Source organism: Odontesthes bonariensis, chromosome 16, assembly GCF_027942865.1.
Source record: "Odontesthes bonariensis isolate fOdoBon6 chromosome 16, fOdoBon6.hap1, whole genome shotgun sequence".
NCBI lineage: Eukaryota > Metazoa > Chordata > Actinopteri > Atheriniformes > Atherinopsidae > Odontesthes > Odontesthes bonariensis.
This window is the reverse complement of record NC_134521.1, coordinates 27,168,370-27,191,278: the sequence shown is the minus strand read 5'-3', so window position 1 is coordinate 27,191,278 and position 22,909 is coordinate 27,168,370. Positions and strand designations below refer to the sequence as shown.

The 22,909-nt window shown below is 39.7% G+C and overlaps 1 protein-coding gene across 1 annotated transcript; it reads left to right on the top strand.

The window, feature by feature from the left end:
• The first annotated feature begins 57 nt into the window (after positions 1 to 57).
• Positions 58 to 22,305, top strand: lars1b (leucyl-tRNA synthetase 1b). Its single transcript, XM_075486734.1, has 32 exons — positions 58 to 229; positions 514 to 635; positions 982 to 1,069; positions 1,622 to 1,702; positions 1,949 to 2,083; positions 2,489 to 2,650; positions 2,799 to 2,911; positions 3,187 to 3,250; positions 3,580 to 3,668; positions 3,861 to 4,086; positions 4,338 to 4,425; positions 5,013 to 5,089; positions 5,511 to 5,564; positions 5,646 to 5,786; positions 8,661 to 8,738; positions 8,902 to 8,987; positions 9,244 to 9,309; positions 9,704 to 9,786; positions 10,938 to 11,076; positions 11,548 to 11,760; positions 12,475 to 12,532; positions 12,875 to 12,938; positions 13,608 to 13,791; positions 14,280 to 14,370; positions 15,193 to 15,333; positions 16,015 to 16,155; positions 17,443 to 17,553; positions 17,726 to 17,836; positions 18,652 to 18,756; positions 20,291 to 20,386; positions 20,601 to 20,733; positions 21,224 to 22,305. The coding sequence occupies exons 1-32, from the start codon at positions 224 to 226 to the stop codon at positions 21,427 to 21,429; spliced, it is 3,552 nt and encodes a 1,183-aa protein (XP_075342849.1). The 5' UTR covers positions 58 to 223; the 3' UTR covers positions 21,430 to 22,305.
• The last annotated feature ends 604 nt before the right edge of the window (positions 22,306 to 22,909 follow it).

Here is a 22,909-nt window from a genome sequence, read left to right as displayed (position 1 = left end):
AATATTTCCTACTCGGACAAGGGTTCTAGTTTGCAACATATTTTAAGATATATGATGCCTGAAAGGTCCTAATAGACAACATTTCCCATGAAGCCCCGCGAAAAGCTTCTTGAGGGTGTCATCATCTAGACACCGGTGGCGTGGGTTTCCCTTGTCAAACTGTTTCTGCCTTTTTCTCTCTTCAACCCACGGGAAAGCAAATAGCTGGTTATTTTTGGACATAATGACGGTAGGTCAAAAGTTTTAGTCATCCCTATCTCTGAGAGGTAAAGGTTTGTTTACAGTAGGAGGTTACGGTCAGTCCTAATGCATTAACTTAGTGCAGCTACTAGCTAAGTTAGCTAACACGAGCAGTCAAACCAGCTGCAAAAAAAGTCTGACAGTCAAAGCGGAAATTACAGCTGTTTTCTTTTGTTTGTTATAAAATAACTTGGATTCAACATAGCGGCACCTATTACTTAACAAGGCTTTCTGTAGAAAACTCTTATATCTTGTTTTATTTTTGTATTCCAGGAGCGGAAAGGAACTGCGAAGTTGGACTACTTGAGAAAGATTGAATTAGAAATCCAGGAGAAATGGGAGAAAGAGAAAACCTTCGAGAATGACGCACCGACAACAGTGGGAGAAAGCACAAAGTGAGTAGCTGCCTTATTTGCCATACTGACGAATTTCCTTGCATGCTACACCTACATTCAACCAGCTGTGAAGAAATCCATTCACACGAAGAGCTGCACTTGGTAATGAAAATCAGAGTGTTAGTGTTAAAAGCATTGTAATAGATATGTCGTGACTTTCTTTGTGTTGTTACTGTTGCAGAACAGGGTAAAACTCGGAGCCCTTTAAACTGATTTATGAAGGATTTACCCTTCACCATTCAATTCATACTTTTAAGATTTTTAAAGGGATTACAGGTTTGGAATCCTTCTGGCCTGTAGGATTAAGTGCTCATTTATTCATCTGTTTATATTTTTTTCCTTCCAGCAAAAACAAGTACTTTGTCACCTTCCCTTATCCTTACATGAATGGTCGATTGCATCTTGGCCATACATTCAGCATGTCAAAGTGTGAGGTAAGTGTCCATGTAGAGGTAGACAGAAATGAATAAATTGCATTGCTTTAGTGGTCTTTCCCACACGTATGATGACAGTAATGATAATGTTAATACTACTGGGTTAAATGGTTTGTTCTTTGCGCTCTCTAACGCATAGGTTAGTTTGTTTAAGATAAAATGACGCCAAACAAAACACTGAAGCATAAATATAGAGTTTTGCTTACTAAAATAAGCGCATGTATACACAATTGAATAGAATAAGATTTCAAAAGAGCAGTTCTAGATGGACACTTTACAAACGGTACCAAAGGGGCAACATTTTGGCGATATGGGATCATATGACTGCTGCTCAGTGAAACATACCAAACTAACTGAGGTGTTAGAATGAGAGGACCGAGTCTTAATTCTTAAGGGCTTAATTTGAAACTCTATTTGCAAAAAAAGTGTTCTGAAGTAGACAAGCACAGAGGATGCCTGACTGGAACAAAGATAAACAACTCTAATGACTTCAGTAATGTATTGAAATTCAGATCTCCTCTAAGCGTCTCCTGTTCTGCTCCATTCATGCAGTTTGGTGTTGGTTACCAGTCTTTGAAAGGGAAGAAATGCCTCTTTCCGTTTGGGCTGCACTGCACAGGGATGCCAATCAAGGTTAGTGTTGAGTTTGTCCTATTTTTTTCATTTTTTTCCCTCTTTAAGTTAGCGCAATATGCTTCAACTTTTAGAGTCCGACATGTATTTTTAGTGTGATAACTGATGCCAAGAGTCTGTACTAATGTTCAGCTTCATCAACATTCAGTTATTTATCACTGCTGATAATTCACCGTCTTTAAACCCCACTCACACAAAGCCTCGTCTGTCGTTCTGAAATTCACAAATCCACACTGCGTCCACTAGGCCTGTGCAGACAAACTGAAGAGAGAGATGGAGCTGTACGGAAACCCTCCACAGTTTCCGGAGGAGGAGGAAGCGAAGGAGAAGCCAAAGGCATCTGATGAAATCATCATCAAGGATAAGGCAAAGGGCAAAAAGGTTTGGATCTGAGTTGACAAAGTGTTCTCAACTAAATGTAGTGTTTCTCTGCTTGTTTGTTAACTCTTTCGTTCAAGCACATGCTTTCAACAGGATGTTTTTTTTTTACAACCCGGGCCATGAATCGGATAAATAGTACTCACACAAACATTGAATTGGAATTTGGATTTCAGATTTACAAATTGGAGTTTGTTGTTATTCGTATATGAAGCTAAACACGGTTGTTCTATATAAAATGGATAACCTGAAACTTTATCATTTTTATCAGATTAAAATACAAACCAGCAAGTCACCATCACCAGATATGTCTGTCAGTATGAGTTGAAAGTATTTCTGATCTGTATAGATATTTTAGTTTTTAACTTTATTCGTGTCTAACATTTGAACCCTTTTTATTTCTGCCAGAGCAAAGCAGTGGCCAAATCTGGATCCTCCTCTTTCCAGTGGGAAATCATGAGGTCTTTGGGCCTCCACGACCAGGAGATTGTTAAGTTTGCCAATGCTGAACACTGGCTGGGGTACTTCCCTCCGCTGGCAATCAAAGACCTCAAACTGATGGGAGTCAAGGTGATGCATTCTAATGACCAAATTCTTGCACCAGAATATGTTTATTGTTACCCTAACCCTCTTACTCTGGTTCACATTTCTGTGTTCTGTGTTTGTCAGGGAGCAACATCTTGTGTTTGATTGCTTGTGTTATATTATCACCTCTTAGGTTGACTGGAGGCGTTCTTTCATCACCACCGATGTGAACCCCTTCTACGACTCCTTTGTCAGGTGGCAGTTTGTCACTCTGAAAGAGAGAAAAAAGATCAAGTTTGGCAAAAGGTTTTTTATTTATTTATTTATTTTTATATATTTTTTCTGTGAAACAGTTATATTTCTTTGATTGCACTGATGAACGTAGGAGTACTCAATACTTTCTGTTTTCACCATTAGCTGAGCTATATTGTTATAGATATATATATATATATGTTATATAATTAGGTTATTAGAAGATGAGAAACAACTTTTACAACTGACCTGAGGCTCAGGCAGATTAATTTGTTGCCTGATTGAGTCGTCTTTCAGTGATGTAACATGACTATGCTGGACTCCTGCAGGTACACCATCTACTCTCCCAAAGATGGACAGCCATGCATGGACCATGACAGGCAAACTGGAGAGGTAGGCTTATCTTTCATAAACAAAACAGTTAATCAATTCTGCAAACTTATAATTGTAAAAGGATGATATATAATAAAGAAACAACTTATTCCAACATGGATGAGAGGTATAGCCTTCACTTTAGACCACACTTACTAAATGGTATCACATGTTCTGGTGATCAAGTGAAGATGGATTGTGATCGAATGAGATTTGATTCAGTCGTGAGACTTTTAATTCACTTTGATATTTTTTTTCAAAATGTTTAACAAGGGCTCTGTAATTCAAACTTTGATTAAAAAGCTGTGTTTTGTCTATTTTCTTCTGCAATCGTTGTACCACTTTTGCAGGGAGTTGGACCTCAGGAGTACACGCTCATCAAGATGAAGATAGTCGAACCTTACACAGCAAAATTCAAATCCAAAGTCTTTTATAGCAGGTAAGAAGTGAAAGACACTGAGCGCTCACCTACTGTTGCCATAGTTTCATCAATGTAAAGTGCCCCGGGCTGAATTATTTATTTTTTGGTTGAGAACTGACACGACACCATCAGAAACCAATTGAATCTTGATGGACACTACCTCTCAGTAAAGCAGAATTAAAGCTGTCATGCTTGCTGTCCTGCCCACAGCGGTATGAAAGGCAAAAACATCTTCCTTGTGGCGGCCACTCTGAGACCGGAAACCATGTTCGGCCAAACCAACTGCTGGGTGAGACCCGACATGAAGTATGTCGCCTTCGAAACAGCCAATGGAGACGTCTTCATCTCCACCAGCAGGTCTGCCAGGAACATGTCTTTCCAGGGCTTCACCAAGGAGAACGGAGTGGTGCCAGTGGTCATAGAAATACTGGGACAGGTACTTTTGTTTCTTTGTTGCTCCCAAACTACAGCAATTAAATGCCTGAATAGTTTTTCATTTTGATATTAAAATACGACCACTCTTTGTGATATATATATTTTTTTTTAAATCAGTTTGAATGTGATTGGCATTGTTCGTGTTATTCGTCTTTCTTTGAACAAGGATTTTCTAAGCAGGACAAGTAAGGGAACCTATGTCTCTGCAGCATGAATGTAATGAGGCTTTCAGCTTTTCTGTATCTTATCTAGGATATACTTGGCTGTGCCCTGAGCGCTCCTCTAACCTCCTACAAGATCATCTATGCTCTGCCAATGCTCACCATCAAGGAGGACAAAGGTATGAGTCCAAAAATGTAAATCGGGCGCATCGGTGTAATCGATTACCGTAAAAATTTGTTATATTTGACTTCTATTGTTCTTAAAGGCGTAAAGCTGTCACTTTAAGTTGATGCAGTTGTTCATGGGCTCCTTTGTCACTATTTCTCACAGCGGCAGCAATCTTAGTGTTGCACCTTAGTGCTCAGCTGAGGAGTCCACAAAAGCTTCTGTCATCTTCATAGCATAGATTATTTATTGTCGTTCTATTATTTCTGCAGACAATCTGCACCAAACGTTATCTCTGCAAGCTCTTATCTTGTGGATTGAAAGACAAAGTATTTAACAGTGATGTCAAAGGATGGAAGTGATGGGTGTGTTTGTCCTCTGGATTAGAACAAACAGACAAAATAGAGCTATTCTGTTAGAAGGATCATCATTTTCCTTGGTCCGTGTTTTAAAAATGTTTTGAAGAGAAATCCCCATGATGCTCAGTAAATCGGATCATGTTCTCTTGTGTGTTCCTTTTTTTTTTTTTACAGTAAGTTTGTTGCTCCAGTACAGGTGCACAGCATCGAATAACTGCATATATATCTGTGCTTGCCCCAGGTACGGGTGTGGTTACCAGCGTGCCGTCTGACGCTCCGGATGATATCGCTGCTCTCAGGGACATCAAGAAAAAACAGGTAACGTTGAAGACCTGCAATTTCAAAATTGGATTATTTTGAAATGAATTAATTGGATTTCATTGGATTATGATTACAATGAATTGAACTCCAATTGGCTTGAATTGGACTGTATTATTTAAGTGCCTTGAGATGACATTTGTTGTAATTTGGCGCTAAATAAACTGAATTGAATTGAAGTGAATGTCTATGCTGTTCAGTGAGCCTCTGTGTCCTAATGCATCAGCTGTGTAGAGGTGGAGACAACAGACTCCACATAAAATTTCAGTTGCAGTTTGAAAATTCATTTTGAATTTGTCTGTTGTGCCACTTGTTCAAGTAGGACACGATCCCTGATTTCTGGCCCTTCTTTTCCCTTTAAATTCTCTGTCAATTTTGCATTTTTAATGAATAACGGCATTAATTATTTTATTTCCAAAAGGCTCTACGAGAAAAGTATGGAATTGAGGACAAGATGGTGTTGCCTTTTGAGCCGGTAAGCACCAAAGACATGAGTTCAGTCGCAGTTGATCAGTGCATCATCATTGTGTGTCTGACGTATGTGTGCATGTGTCAGGTCCCTATCATAGAGATCCCAGGCTACGGAAACTTGTCTGCCCCTCTGGTGTGTGATGAGCTGAAGATCCAGAGTCAGAATGACAAAGAGAAACTGGCTGAGGCCAAAGAAAAGGTTTACCTGAAGGGATTTTATGAAGGGGTGAGTGTCTTTGTTGCCTGGTGAGTGCAAATATCTACAAGATGTCAGCAATAGTCAATTGTCTCTGTAAACCCCCCGTGTTATGAAGCCTCTAAATCAAATAATTCACAGCTTGAGGGGAAAATAGATAATTTATTGAAGTAACAGGAGCGAATTTAGATTTTTTTCTTTGCTCTTTGGCGCCCCCTACCGTTGTGGAATGTAACACCATATATGCGTGTGAGTCCTGAAAAAAACCAGCCATATATGGGGGAAATTTTGTGTCAAAAAAATTCATATAAATATGAACGAATTTATAAATGTATAAATAAAAATGTGATCGAGATATATGTGAGTAAAAATTAACATAAATATGAACGAATTTATAAATGTATATATAATTAATATAAATATAAAAATGTGACACACAAATAAATGTATGTATGTATATAAATATACATACATTTGTAAATATATTTTCGAGATTTTAAAATAAATATGCTTGACTTTGTGTGTGCAGTCTGGCAGTCTGCATTTGTGGATCCATTTTTTGCTCTCGTGTACATGGAGTAATTTTGACACACTCCCACTGTCCTGCACGATGCACAAACAAATGCATGCCAATTTGAATGTGAACAGCGGCACAGCCCTCTATTCACGGAGCATCCACCAGATGGCAGTGTGCAAGGCACAGGGCAATGGCAGTACCTGGCAGTCCAAGACAGAGGCTTTGGACAATCAATATGGAGTCGACAAGTGGAACAACTGGATGGGTATGACTAGTAGTTTAATCATTTATAACTTTTCCTAAATCCCTTTGGCTAGGCAGAATGAAAGGTAAAATGTAATGTATACTATAACCCGCGATTTTTTTTCTCATGCTTTGAAACCTGCAGCTTAGTTCATTGTGTTATATTTTATCTAAATAATAAATAAAAATATCTAAATGTTCAGAACATATGATCAATGACGCTAGTCATAGCAGCTTCGCTAGCATCAATAGCTATTCTGTTGTCAGAATGCTTTCTCCCACTGACCTACAACCTGAATCGGAATCTATCAAAGATTCTCTAGGTTCTATCTACTCTGATTATATCTACGTCAATGCTAGCTCCAGACCAGTCTTAATGAAGAATACCCTGGACTAATAAGTTTAATACATTTTACCTTTCATTCTGCCTAGCCAAAGGGATTTAGGAAAAGTTATAAATGATTAAACTACTAGTCATACCCATCCAGTTGTTCCACTTGTCGACTCCATATTGAGCGTCCAAAGCCTCTGTCTTGGACTGCCAGGTACTGCCATTGCCCTGTGCCTTGCACACTGCCATCTGGTGGATGCTCCGTGAATAGAGGGCTGTGCCGCTGTTCACATTCAAATCGGCATGCATTTGTTTGTGCATCGTGCAGGACAGTGGGAGTGTGTCAAAATTACTCCATGTACACGAGAGCAAAAAATGGATCCACAAATGCAGACTGCACACACAAAGTCATGCATATTTATTTGAAAATCTCGAAAATATATTTACAAATGTATGTATATTTATATACATATATACATTTATTTGTGTCACATTTTTATATTTATATTAATTATATATACATTTATAAATTCGTTCATATTTATATTAATTTTTTTTGACACAAAATTTTCCCCATAGCCATACATATGATTTTTTTTTTTTTTTGTCACACAAAGACGTCATTCAAGCCCAGAAAAATGATCCTCTCTCGTGTTGCTTTAACTGGGAAATGGCTATGTGTTTCTGTCAGGTGGTTTTATTCTGTCTTTTGCTAGAAAAAACAAACCAAAACATGAAGGCATCCTGAATTTGTAAAATGCTCACTGTACAAAGATCAGGCCCCTGTTGTGTCCTTTCTGGTGTTGCTTTTGTCAACGAAAATTATGACGAAATATCGTCGTCAACGAACCTTCGTCAACCAACGAACGAAAACTAGACGAGACGAAATGTAAATGGTGGTCTTGTGACGATAACTGTAATTAAATTTAATGCAATATTGTTGACAAATAAAAACAATACTAAATGTGGTTCACAAAATAAAAACTCTCTTAAAATGTTTCTTCATTTTCGTCGACTAAAACGAGACGAAATAACGATAATGTTTAGTCGCGTTATTATTGTTTTCTGTGTCCTCGGCTGCGCGTCGCACTGCTCAGAGCTGTAATCTATGGAGTCTACAGCTCTGGCAGCTCAGAGCTCTAATGGAGGTTTTCTTGAGTCTATAAGGTAACAATAGTATACTAATAAGATAACCATGTTTGATTTGTGAAATGGGTTTGTGAAAAATTTGGTTTCATCTATGCTATACTAGGTAATTATACTATATTAACTGGGTTAAACAGAATTACATTTCTAAAAAGAGATTAAAATAATTGATTAAAACTAGACTAAAATAGTCATGGGTTATTCTGACTAAAATAAGACTAAAATGCTCAGAGTTTTGGTCGACTAAAACTTGAAGAGTTTTAACGTGACTTAAACTAATAAAAACTAAAATGACAGTTTGACACAAAGACTTGACTAAAACTTAAATTAAAACGGGGTGCCAAAAACAACACTGGTCCTTTCACACCATCATGATATAAGCTACTGAGAAATCCACTGAAGCAACTGTCCATACTGTCAGCAGATTATAGTTTACACCAGGGCTATTCAATTATATGCACAAGTTGGGCCACTGGGGTATTGCTTCTGGGCCGCATGTGGCCCGCGGGCCGCCATTTGAATAGCCCTGGTTTACACCAACTACGCGTCTTTCTTCTGGTTGTTTGTTCCATCTGTGATTGACGGAAATGCTGCAGAAACATGGCCCACTTATTGTTGACAGAAGTTAGAGCGAAATAACTCAAAAATAAATGAATTTCTGTCTCAGATCATGCTGGTTGATGGCTACAAGGGACAGAAGGTCCAGGATGTGAAGAAGCCCATCCAGAAGATGATGGTTGAGCGGGTAAGATGATCATCTTTAGTACAAGTAATGTAAAAACGTCATATCCTTTATCAAGTTTAGTCTTTGTCAGAGAGAGTTAACGTGCTAAGAATAACCGAGGCTCGTAGGTGTTTATTTCTATTTAATTCTGTTTCTTTTCTCCTTTCATGTTAATCTGTAACAGGGGGAGGCCATGATGTACATGGAGCCAGAAAAACAGGTCATGTCCCGCTCAGCTGATGAGTGTGTAGTTGCTCTCTGTGACCAGTGGTGAGTGAATCGGGGATCTTTATACTGTAAAAATCTGAACTTTGGTCATTTGTAAAATTACACAAGAGGTTTCACCTGTGTGGATCTAAAGCTATTACATTTGTTATATATATTGATAAAAAGGAATAGCACTGATGTGTTGGCATTTTTTTAAATTAGGTTCCATTTTTCTTGATTGCAAAATGTTTAAGGAAACGATGATGTGTATCTGTATTTTTCTTATGTCTTATGGAAATATCACTTGTGTATCTGACAGGTATTTAGACTATGGAGATGCTGAGTGGAAGCAGCAGGCCAATGAAGTCCTTAAGTCTTTGGAGACGTAAGACCATAACCTCTGCATGGAATCGCCTTCATCCCCTTTTGTTTAGAGTTTCGCTTTTTGCAGCCACTGGTAGTGGCTTTATTCATCGCAGAAGAAAAAATGATGTTCTTTCAGTATGAATTATTGAGGGAAAAATAACTAAATACATAAACTGCTGAAAATACAAAATCATTTGACAAACTGGAGTGTTAAAAATCTCCAGAGATGACCATGAGTGCATGTCACATGCAGCATGCTGGGAAACTCTCAGCCAACACATACATACACATATACTTTTGATATCTCAGTAAGTCTATTAAAGTCTGAATGAAATAAATAGTTTCTTTATTGCATTGCACATTGAAAAACTGCATTTTCTTTATCTTCTTTTACTTGTTCTGTTGCATACCAGATTTTGTGACGAGACGAGGAGAAACTTTGAGGCAACGCTGGCCTGGCTACAGGAACACGCCTGCTCTCGTACCTACGGTCTTGGTAAGTGTTTTCCTTCACAATGACTGTAGTTTACGGATAATACTGCTAACTAACCTATAAAACGTGAGTTTTAATTCTGTTTCATCATCCCCTAATTAAAAGTGAATATCATTTCTTGTAGGATGATGAGTTTTACCACCGTTTGAAGGAGTTTGGGACCATAGAATTCTTGAACTAGGATTTGGGGGATTTTTCTGTCTATAGATGGAGACAGAGGACTGATGATGAAGGACCTAGCAACAGGCCGCCTCTGTTCATACAAGAATAGATTCAGAACGGAGCTCAGTTGGCATACATGATAGCCCGGTGCTGTAAAGTCCCAACTGGTAGATTCATACTGTAGAAATCTGTCCAGAATAAACAGAATAGCTGTAAAAACAGTGGAGGCCCTTTTTATGCTGATACAATTCCAATAATGAAATTGTACATTTCCAATGATTTCCTCAACAAACATTCTCCATATTCTGGATGTTGAGGTACAAACAACCTCCTCCCCCCAAAAAAAAAATCAAGTCACTCCGTTGTGATCTTCTCTGTGATGCTTAAAATAATCTTCTGAAGTCATTTTTATGCAGAAATATAACAGGATGTGCAAGAGAAGGGTTGTTTAGTTTTCATTTAATCTGATCAAAATTTAATATACAATGACTTTCAATGTCTAGTTAATGTATTCACTGCTAGTGAATGGTCATTACTGTTCAAGCTTGCAGCATTTTTTTTTTTCCCATTTCAAGTTTGGGGGGAAAAATAGACTTTCTGGGAAGAGACGAACATGTGAGGCCAACTGAGTCGTTTTGCTTTCATGATTTATTGTTGCTGGAAGTTGTTAAGAATATAAATCTGTGAAAGGGTGGCAAACATCAGTGGATAAACGCGTAGGTTTTTGTTTGTCTGTATTTACACAGAATTGACACTGAAGCCGCGGTCTTAATGCTCTACCTCAGGGGTTTTCTTGGCTCCAGAATGTAACTTATCTGACAAGATTAAAAAAAAAAAAAAACATTGTGACAATACAGAGGACATAATTGTCTGTCTTGATGTATTTTTTTTTTCTTTCACTTTCATGGTTGCATGTGTGTTTGGTGTCTGTTTTGTGTGTGTGTGTGTGTGTGTGTGTGTGTGTGTGTGTGCCCTTCCCCTGGTTACCATAGGAACACGGCTGCCATGGGACGAGCAGTGGCTGATTGAGTCGCTATCGGACTCCACAATCTACATGGCGTACTACACTGTAGCTCACCTCCTCCAGGGAGGTGTGCTCACCGGACAGGGAGCCTCACCACTGGGCATAAAGTATGGATACACACACACACACACACACACACACACGTCTGCATATAAGAATAAACAAATGACAAGCTGATGCATCTTTTTTTCATGTTTCTCCATCTGTTGTCTTTTCTGTCCACACTGCTAGAGATGAGCTTCCACTGAAAGAGAGAATCGACTCTGCCACAACAAGTTTAATTAATAATGGAAACACAACTGAATAATTTTATGTTAAAAGGAAATCTTTAAGGCCATACCCATTATACTGCTGGTGTCTTTGTTTCCATGTGTGTTGGGATCCGCAGCTCCTAGTTCTTTTCAGGATCCTCAGATCTTATTTTATAGTGCTTGGATGTCGGTCAGATACTGGCTCGTGAACAGTAAAACTCACGGTCACACTTTGTGTTAAATTGCTTCTTCTCACCTCACTTGAACCCAGTACATCATTCTGTCTGACCTTGACCATTCCTCCATTTTGTTCCCCCTCTTCCACAGGCCAGAGCAGATGACCAGAGAGGTGTGGGACTTTATCTTCTTTAAGACGTCTCCTTTTCCCAAGACAGGCATTCCTAAGGAGCACCTACAAAAATTGAGGAGGGAATTTGAGTATTGGTACCCGGTGGATGTCCGTGTGTCTGGCAAAGATTTGGTGCCCAACCACTTATCCTACTACCTGTACAACCATGTGGCTATGTGGCCCAAAGACAAGTGAGTTTCCCCCAGCTTGGCTGGCTACTACAGAGAGCATGAGAATTATGAAGCTTTAATTTTGCAAGTCTAAAGTAAGGGGCTGTTGTTTCTAGGAATGAATATTTTCCGGTAAGATTGTGATGCACTGAATTATTTGTCATTCACTCAGCCGTTTTCTCCCATTGATGAATAGATTGACATTTTGATCCTAAAATCCTCGAAGGCCTCATTAACACATGTATTGTGTATACATGTAAAATCCAAATTCTAGTCTGGAAAAACAAGAATCCATTGTTTTAGGGTTGATTTAAGGGCCCTGTTTCTGGTTTGGATCAGCAACCTTTGGGAGTTTCTTCTGGTTCCTTTAAAAAAAATGTTGTATATTTACACTCGCTCTTGACTCGGACTCGTTCTGTCTTAGAGCCCTTAGACACCGTGCCGATAATCAGCTGTCTGACACGTCCAGGGTATCTGTGAACGTCTGTCTCTGTCGCCTTTCGTCTTTTTGGTCAGACTCCTCTTTCGGCTGCTTCAACATGTTGAATTGGTGTCTGGTCTGTCAGGGAAAAGCTGACTGAATAATGACCTGACTTTATCTCTTTTTTTTGTCTCTTGTCTGTAGTACATCAGAAACAGAAAAAATGTCCTTCACGTGATTATGAGTTGATAATGTATGACTATTTTTAACATGATGGCCATAACAGTGATGGCACCATGTTCTTTTGTCTACAGTGGGAAGTGGCCAAAAGCAGTGCGAGCCAATGGACATCTGCTCCTCAACTCAGAAAAGGTACGTTAAGTATTACTTTACAATGTGTCTCCATGAAATTTAAGACTCAAAAAGAAAAATATGATAAAAACAGAATGCACTCATCTTTTAATATTTAATTAAGTATAATTGCAAATTGTGGCATTCTGTTGACTTTAGATATGTGTTTTGAAGCCTTTTAACCCTGATGTGAGTAATTGAGTTAATAATTTTATTAAGTTGTTCCGTTGAGTTTGTGGGCTCAACTCTACAGTTTCATTGTACTTTGCTTTGTAATATGCTAGCGTTGGTGGGAAAATTTGAAAGATTCCAGCTGCTGACGCCTGTTTTTGTTCATTCGTTTATTTTTTTTCAACTCGCCAGATGTCCAAATCAACAGGAAACTTCCTCACCCTCAGCCAAGCCATTGACAAGTTTTCAGCTGACGGTTTGTTTCCGATGCATCCACTTCCTTCCGTTCACCTTTTACTCATCTCCTTTTTGTTTTGTCTTCTCTTTTCTCAATCATTGTGTTCTGTTGTACTGAAACATGGAGCTAAAAGGCATCGGTTCTAGACTATAAACCCATTACAGGTGCGCAGGTCATTATACTTGATCATGCTGTTAACACCTTGAAGCTGATACTTAAAAAAGGATTATTTTAATGAGGTAGCTTTGATTTTTGAATGGTACAAACGACTGATGTCAGTTCATTATTAGAGGATGGTAAGTTAAAGGTTTCTGTGCAATTTGTTTTTGCATGTTTCAGACCAACTGTTATGAGAAAGCCAGAGTATCGTTAATATGTTCTCTCTACCAGAAGAAACGAATGAGTTTCCAATAGCTTTGCTGTTGCAAAATGTGACGTGTTTATCAGAACTCTTCATGGAGGAAAGTATTGACTCCAAACTATTTCTAAAAAAAACGTGAAAGAAGAGCTGATATGAAATTTTCACGGTGACACCCTGAGACCAAGAATAAGCCGTGATGTACGACAGAATAGCAAATCAGGCTGCGGGCTCCATGCAAGGTTTCTTTTTCACACATAATTATAGACGCATTATAAGGGGAATTATGCACATGCTGCTGTTGTAACACACCCAGCTTCCTATCTAAGGTATGCGTCTGGCTCTGGCTGATGCTGGGGACACGGTGGAGGACGCCAACTTTGTAGAGACCATGGCTGACGCTGGTATCCTACGCCTCTACACGTGGGTGGAGTGGGTGAAGGAGATGATTGCCAATCAGAACAACCTGAGGACGGGACCCGCAGACACCTTCAATGATCGAGTGTTCGCCAGGTAAATGAAGGAATTCATTAAGAGGCGGGGTGCTGGGCATGTGCAGGTTCTGTTATTTGTTGCACGTTAAATAGTTCCATTAAACATGGCATGTAGAAACATTTTCAGGTTGCCCAGAACTGAATATTGATGACTGAATGAAAACATCCTCACACAACAGAATCTTGGCCATGCCTGTGGGTGCAATGTGTGAGAAGCATGGTTTTATTATTAAACTGAACTTGTGTTGCTTTTATTACCACTTAGCAGTTGGTTGTTTCCAGAAACTACATTATTTTACCTTCCATGCAGCATACCATTCATTTAGAAGATGCTTTTATCCTAATTGTAACATGTATCCTAAGTTAGAAACATTTTGGAAGATTATGTGGAGTCCTGTATGTTCCCAGAGAACTCTTCAGTATGTGTGGTGGGGAAGTTTGGGATTGAACCAACAATGTTTTTCCTAAAAGAATAACAGCTCAAAACTGACTTTGTGTTTTATCAAGTGAGATGAATTCGGGCATCTTAAAGACGGAGCAGCACTATGAGAGGATGATGTACAAGGAGGCCCTGAAGAGTGGCTTTTTCGAGTTTCAGGTAGATGCAACATCCTTCTATGAAAAAATGTTTACAGATGGTCTTTGTGGCTTGAAGAAGAGCATGTTCCTGAAGCATTTTATGAGATGACAGCGGCGCGTAAATGTGGCCCGAAATATTGTCCTACAAGTAGACGAGGACAACCAATTTCATGAGACAAATTGATTACACGTGGTTAATTTATTTATAGAAGGAAATGATTAAATTTGATATGTCTGAGCTTGTGTTCAGAAAAAGTATGTGAACCCGAAGGGCAAATAGTCATAATCATGCGAGTGGATAGCAATCCAGTGGGAGTGAGCCCAGATCTAATCTATCAATCCTGTCTGTGGAAGTTTAGAATTGCAGTAAGAAGCTGAGAAAACATGTCGATGAGGTTACAAAACCTTCTTAAAAACAGACGACTACCAGGTCACTCATGACTTTATTCAAGTGAAATGGAGAGAAAGCCACGGCCCGATTGCTCAAATTGAGCTTGAAACCGTGTCTTGTGGACAGATGAGACTAAAATTAGTAGCCTTGTGTTTTCATGTTTTGATAACGGAAACGCTGAATTCCAGCATGGGAATCTTATTCCATTCATCAAAGATAAAGGTGGTAAAATCATGCAAACCATGATATTACTACCATCTACTTTGCTGTGTCTGGGCCCAGGAACATCTGGCTTAAAATCCCATAGTGTGAACAAGGCTTTATTCTCAAGAGGAAATGGGTTATGCAGCAAGACAGTGACCTGTGTCATGAAATGAAACTGCAGCTTAAACAATGCACATATCATGAGCGATGCCAATAAACCGTACAACTGCATTGATTTCTTTCCAGGCTGCCAAAGATAAGTATCGTGAGCTCGCCATTGAAGGCATGCATAGAGACCTTGTCTTCCAGTTCATAGAGAGACAAATGCTGCTGCTGGCCCCAATCTGCCCACACCTTGGTGAATACACATGGGGTCTGCTTGGCAAGGTAAGAGGCGTCTCGATTTAACCTCGCACTGTGTTCTTTTGCGCTCTGTGTTGCCTTTCTGCTCTGATGGGGTTTAAATCTAAGTTTGATCTCCTCCCCTCTGTTTTTCATTCTTATCTCCGCTGTGTGCTTTTCTGTAAAACAGAAACGCAGCCAAAAGAAACATTCATTTACATTCACGAGTACACCTGGAACCAAGCAGTTTAGACCTAAAGGCTCCTGTGGGCTTGCAGTAGCGCCGGTCCCACCACTCATTTACCTGTGTGAAATGGCTACAACACATTTGCACTGCTGATACACGAGTCCACCGGGGCCGGTCTTCACACTGAGCTTCTTTCTCTCGGCAGCATGAAATTAACACACACACATGGTGTTGTACGCTTCCAGTTGCACTGAGAGCCAGGAATATTTTTAACACTCAAATTTATGAATATAAAGGAGCACTGCTGTGCTGGAGATAGGTTTTTCAGTTGTCGCCTAGCAACAACAAAAGGCCCTACAACTACTTTTTTTTTTTTTCCTCCCCAATCTTTGCTAAGCACCACAAGCTAAATAATTAAGTATACACAGATGTACACGAATCATCTGGTGTTTGCTCGTTTGTTAGGAGTTTAACTTCTAACGAAGGTAGTTTGAATTGAACTAACTCTCCATCCCTACTTTCTCGTTACCGTCTGATAGACGGGTTCTCTGATGAAGGCATCGTGGCCTGTGGCAGGACCAGTTGATGAGATTCTGATTCGTTCCTCTCAGTACCTGATGGAAACTGCACACGACCTCCGTTTGAGACTCAAAGCATACATGCTGCCCCCCAAAAACAAGGTAAGAAATGACTTTTGCTGTTTGACTGTGAAAATGAAACTTGATTTCAGAATGAATGCCATTTTTACGAGTTTAAATAGAATCCAGCACTTGTCTCTAAACATGTCCATTAAGCGTAGTGAAACACTGAAGGCAGAAGATAGATGGATACTTTGGATGGACGTGAGGCACAACTATGCAAGAAAAGTATTAAAAACCGCAGAATACGAGGCCTGACTGGATTAGGCCTCAGCAGAAAAAGAGTAGAGTTGGGGATTAGCAGCAATTTATCACTTGAATCCTCTTTTCAGTGAATCTGAGCTTTGTGAAACACATTTGGCCGTGAAGATAAATGTGCTTTTTTGTATAATCTGTCATTTTGCAGTGGCAGCAATAATGTGTATTTTACTTAGAGATGAACAAACCTGTAGTTTACCATGTCTGTTAAAAGATGAACATATAAGTAAGAAATTATTAATTTTATATTAAAATAATTTTTCTTTTAATTATTTTAATTTTTTTTTTTTTTTTTTTTGTGGCTTTAATCTGACATGTTGTGGATTATTGATGTTGTGCCTTTGTGACTCTGCCACAGCAGCCCGTATCTTTTCAGGTACACTTGAAGACTTAAGTCTGCGTTTTGTTCACAGCAGGAAAGTTGGTCCATTGTTTGTTGACAGTTTGGCAGTTCAATATGTGGCTGTAGGCAGTTGATAGAAAGGCAAAACAAGTATTGACCAGATCTGAGACGGACCCTATCTGAGGCTTTCAGGCTGGTATTATTGATTTGCCACAAATGTTTTGTTGCCATGGAAACGGGACTGCAAGAATGGTGAACAACAGACGAAAAAGGAAAGGCTGAAGAGGCTTTCTTTGTGTTACTGTTTTCATATGTGAGCGTAAGCAGGCCTTTTCTTTTTTTTATTGTTGGTGTGTAATAAGCCACATGGTGTGATTTTAATATATCAAACCATAAGTAGTTTTTATCAAAAGGTGTAGCACATGCTTTATTAAACATTTAAATTAGCCTTAAATAAAAAAAAAAAAACCTGATTCCCTTTACAGAGGCAATGTTCTCTCCCTGCAGCATGTATTCATGGGGGCATACATACAGGCTCAGAGTAGAGTTGACAGCTGTCATGTGAAATAAGTTCCATGTTTGCGGAAGATCAAAAACAGCTGGCATCTTGAATAATCCAAACAGAGTTAACTTTCCAATGAGACAACTTTCTCTTGCGTGCCTGACAATATGAATAAATAAGGCTTCTGAAATGCTTTCTTTCTTAAAACCCTGTTTCTCCTCCACAGAAAGGTGACTCAAAGCCCCCTGCCAAGCCCTCCCACTGCGCCATCTACGTGGCCAAGAGCTACCCTCCCTGGCAGCACAGCGCCTTGTCCTTCCTCGGCAAACACTACAAGGTGAGGAATGAATGCGTGATCTGACGTTACACACAGCATTCTGTTCGTTTCTTTCTATTTTCAAAGTTTGCGGCGTTGTCACGCACTGAAGTACACTCGTCTTTCTCTCCATACTGCTGAGGGCTTCAGTAATCTGACACTTTTCTCTGTTTGTTTTTCGTGCTGGGACCAGAGTAACAACAAAGTCCTTCCAGACAACAAAGTGATAGCGAGTGAGTTGGGGTCCCTTCCTGAGTTGAAGAAATACATGAAGAGAGTCATGCCTTTCGTAGCCATGATCAAGGTAAATCCTGCTGGAAGGAGACTATTTGCACCATATTTTTCTTATTTTATCTAGTTTCAGTGACTTTAAACATTTCTTTTTTTAAGTTTGTTCATTCCATAAGAAGCAGTATGCTCAGTGTATACATAAGGTGGCTTATCTTTTGTGTTTGCTCATATCTTCTGATTGTTCCAAAGTTTGCCATGCTTTGCTGCTCTTTTTAGATCTGTTTCCTATGTGTTCAGTGTTTGAAAGAGTGTGAAACACCTTTGACAGGTTGCTTTAGCTCCACCTGTTGGTCTGTAACATTTCTATGTTTTTTCTTTTCTTTTTCAATCCCTCACCTCCCTGACCTGTTTCTCCAGTTTCCTATGAACAACCATATAACATTTCATCCTGTTTCTGTTAAATGAACCAGTATGTCCGGTCAAAGTAAAGTAGCTGATAAATGATCAGAGACACATTGCTTATTAAATGCTCAGAAGTCTCCTCCTTCACGTGTTGTGGGCTTTGTTTAAGTGTTACAGTTTCACTTCTTTGATCAAACAGAATGAACCTAATAAACAGCCACCATGGGCTTTGTATTCATCCACTTTCAAACTGGAATTGCAGCTTTCTGTGACTGTTTCTTGAGCATCTTTTGCTCACTAAGTTTTTTTTCTTTTACATAACAGTGACCTCTTCGTGTAATGCTGAGCTTTTGATTCTGATAACTATTGCAGTACATATTATGCTACTTTTTCCAGCAGCTTTTTGAAGTGCATCAATGTAAATCAGATGAGTTGGCATTTTTAAGTAGCTGGAGTCACTTGCTGAATTGGTTTTCTGTCTCTTAGGAAAACCTGGAGAAAAACGGACCCAGGGTGTTGGATCTGGAGCTGGAGTTCGATGAGCGGGCAGTTCTCATGGAGAACCTGGTGTACTTGACTAATTCTCTGGAGGTCTGTTGTGATCCAGTGCTCCTCAGCTTTAGCTCACACCAAAAGCGTCTGTTCCAGCCAACCAAAGCTGAAGGGTTTGTGAGGCTAGTGTTGAACAAAGCTGGAAAGATTACACTCAATTATTTGTTTTAAACAAAAAGCGACACATCTAATGCCTCACAATTGAAAATGAACAACTTGACTTGATCAGGTTTTCCTTGTCCTTACACAAATGTTCAACTGTAACAGTAGTTTGCTCAGAAATAAATCCTCTTTAAAGCCGAGTTTCTCCACCTCTGCGGCAGTAAGTTGAGAATATCCTGAGCTCAGTCAGAAAATCCCTTCTTTTGTCTGCACAAAAGCTTGGCCTTGTCAAGAAATAAAACCCAAAGTGCAGAAGAAACTCTGGAGATACCAACACAGATTTAAACAGAGGGAAACGGCATCTCGACATCACATCTAAAGGCCGGCGCACACCTTTACGATTCGTGTACGATTTTGTCGGCCCGATGACTTCGCATGGGAATCGTAAAGGTGTGCGGTAGCCGACAAACGATTTTGTCGTTTGTCGTTTCATCGGATCAAATCAAACATGTTTGATATTTCCGTACGGATTTTCCTTGTGCCGAATACAATCGTATGTGTGTGCGGTCTCTGCTCCGATGTCATCACGCAGGATTATTTAAACAGCCAATGGGAATAGCGCACTTAGTCACATTGGACGACTACGACACAAACATGGCTGCCTCCAGTTTGAAAGTCACGTGATTTGTGGCTTCCTATTTCGGTCATGCGATAACATTCGGTCAAAAAACTCGTAGGTTCGCAAGTGTGTGCGGTGGACGTGCGAGCGTGTCAAATACGGTCCGAATTGTTATGCCGATCACCCGACAAACGATGCAACGATGACATCGTAAAGGTGTGCGCCGGCCTTAAGGAACACCCTCAATCTAATGTCCCATGGTTGGGATAAATCATAGCCCAATACAAGTTTCATGACACAGAAATATGTTGCTTATCCAGGGACTGAAGAGATGATATTTTACTTCCCTCTCAAAGCAAATTTTAGACGGAGGTTCAGCCAGTGATACTTTACCAATAAAAGACAGGTCAACAGAGATGAGGCTTAGCTGGTTTCAGAGGTTTATGCTTGCACTTTCCTGCTGTGAAAGCTGATTTCTCTTGAACTAAAACAACATGGGAACCCGTGTGTTTGCAACTTGGGAAGTTACTTCAGTTATGTGTTCGTGAATTCCAAATTCCTGTTTGTATGATGCATACTGACTGACGAATGACTCTTCCCCCAAGCAAACCGATGAGATACGCTTGAGCAGTATTCTTGTTTGCGACTAGCTTACAGGCCTGTTGTTTAGTTTGTACTTGCTGTGATGCTGTCCAGTAGGATATGTGACAGACTGTTGAAACGCCAGATGTTGCGTCTCAGATTGCTGCCTGCGCTTGGTTAACACCACCAGCATGTGCATAGCAAACACACAGCACGCCTGCATGCACACTAATACCTCTCTGATGTTTTGTCATCATTTCTTCACGACAGTTGGAGCAGATTGATGTCTTATTTGCATCTGAGGCTGATGACAAGGTGAAGGAGGACTGTTGCCCTGGGAAACCATTCAGTATTTTCAGATCAGAGGTAAATGATTTTGGCTCTGTTGGTTGCTCAGAGTTAGACTCTGCATGTATTGGTTCTTTTTCTTTCTTATTCTGTTTCTGTCTCGTGGGTTGCAGATTTGTGCGTGTGCCTTCCTTCTACAGCTGTAATTATGTCAGGGATGGACCAAATCATTGTTACATACTCAATCTGTTAAATTGTGTTGTGGTTTTGTGTGATGCCTCTGTGTCCCTAGCCCGGAGTGAGTGTCTCCCTGGTCAACCCTCAACCGTCCAACGGCCTGTTTTCCACAAAGATCGACATCCGGCAGGGGGACAGCAGAGACGGCCTCATCCGTCGGCTGGCCAAAGTCAACAGACTCATCAAAGGTCAGTAAGATGCAGAAAGAAAGCACATTGTTAAAAACAGGTGCTCTGCCTTCTTTGATGGGTTATTTCAGCTGCCCTCTGATGTCTTTGATGTTTGATTTTATTCTTTAACAGTCTTACCAATTTTAAAAGAGACACAGAGTAATATTGAAACATAAAAGCCCATATTAAAGCCATCTAACATACTATCCAATTTTCTTTGTAGCCGGTCATCCTTTCACTCCTTTACCTTCTGCCTATGAGGTTTTATCTATAGTTTTCCTTCCACCTTCACTGCTGTATCTTTTTCCTGTTTTCCTCGTTCTTCTCCTCTACACTAACTCTCTCCTTCATCAGTCCTTCACTTTGGTTCCCCTCCATTCTTTTCAGCTCCTTCGTGTCCCTCTGCGTGTTCACCTCCACACTTTCCTCCTCTGTTCTTTTCTCTCTCTGACTTTTTTTTGTGTGTGTTCCTCTTGCCTCACCATTGACTCTACCTCCTCCCCACTAGATCTGTCCAGAGTGAAGCTGATGAGGTATGAGGACCCCATACTAGGACCTCGCCGTGTGCCCGTCTTGGGACAAGAGGAAAAAGGCAAACTGCCAATCTCCAGCAAATCTGTGTTCAACATAAATCTGGAGGAGAAGAGGGTCACACTGGCTGACAATGGCCTCACAGTAGACATCGGGGACACTCTGGTTTATCTGATCGATTAGAGAAGCATTCGCTGTCACACAGACACACAGAAGCACATTATGTTACAATTTAATCAGGTGACTTTGACTAAAACAGCTGAACACCGACTTCTAGGTACATTTACCATTTCTGATATTTCCATACATAAGCCTACAGCCCGTTCAAGGATCCTGTCACTGTTGGACCATGTTCTTTGACTCCTGAAAGTGACTTCAAAGAATACTGAACGTAGAGGGACCTGAAAATAAGCTCTGGACTTTTATGAAACGAGTCGTAAAGTTCTCATTTGGGGTTGATTTTTTTTTTTTTTTTTTTTTTTTTTTTGTTTTTTTTTTGTTTTGGTTTTTTTTGTTGCCACTGATACAGTTCTGCACTTAAGGGCTCAATATAGCAAATACAATATTGCAAAAGTTTTGACTCTGTGTTTTAGCACAGTTGATTAAGAGAATAACTCCAGAATCTAATCTGAGTCGGGACATGAACCCCAGTAGCCAGTGTGAAAGTCTCTCTCTGTAATGTTCAACCTTTCAGTTTTACTGTGTGGCCCACTCTTTTTCCTCTGACATGATGCGTAATAAGTAAGTAATTCTGTGAGTAATGACACTTTAAAGCAGATCTTTTCTCAGAGGCATTGAACAAATACTTATAAGCATCTCATATTTGTAAGTGAGGCCCCCCCTATCTTATCTTTTTACATTGTGAGCCTGCTGCCGCGCCCTCTTGGATGACAGATTCTTCATATAGATGGTAATGTTGTCTTTTGTGTCGCTTTGAACAACAGGGGAGGCATATTGTTCTTTGGTGTCGTGTCAGCCTGTCGGACATCTTTCCTTTCTGTTGTCTGTCGGTCATACTTGTCTGACTTTTCCAGAGAAATTAAACGGACGAAACGTTCAGCTTTGTGGTTTCTGCCTCTGCCTCTGTTTCCTCCAAGCATTGCTAAATAGTTGAATTTCCCCCATAAGAATATCGCACACGTCTGATGTGTTTTAGATTTGACCTCTAGATGGTGCGGTCCCAGTGACGACGCTTCTCTGAGGCTGCTATGTAAAACACGTACAAGCTAATAAAATACTTTAGTAATGGGAATCTGGATTAGTTTGTTCGTGTACGCTTTTACCTTTGTAGCATCTTTTAGACCATTGGAAGAGGGAATCTTCAAAAGACACATTTAGGTGTAATTATTTAGATAAGATAAGATGAGACTTTATTGTCATTGTCACTTTACAAAGTTACAACAAAATTAAATGGTGCATGACTCATTTAGAGTTAAAACAAACAAAGTATAAAAATAAGTACAAAGACAGTTAAAGTAAAGATGTACAGAAGTGACACTGGTATTTATAGAAATCGCACTGGTGTAGTAGAATATAGACAGACAGAGTTGTATTGATGTAAACAGAATTGTATTGGTGATAAATATATGTGTATACACAGATATTTGAAACATTTGACATGTTAGCTACAGTACTTTATGCAAATAAGTACATCTGTGCATTC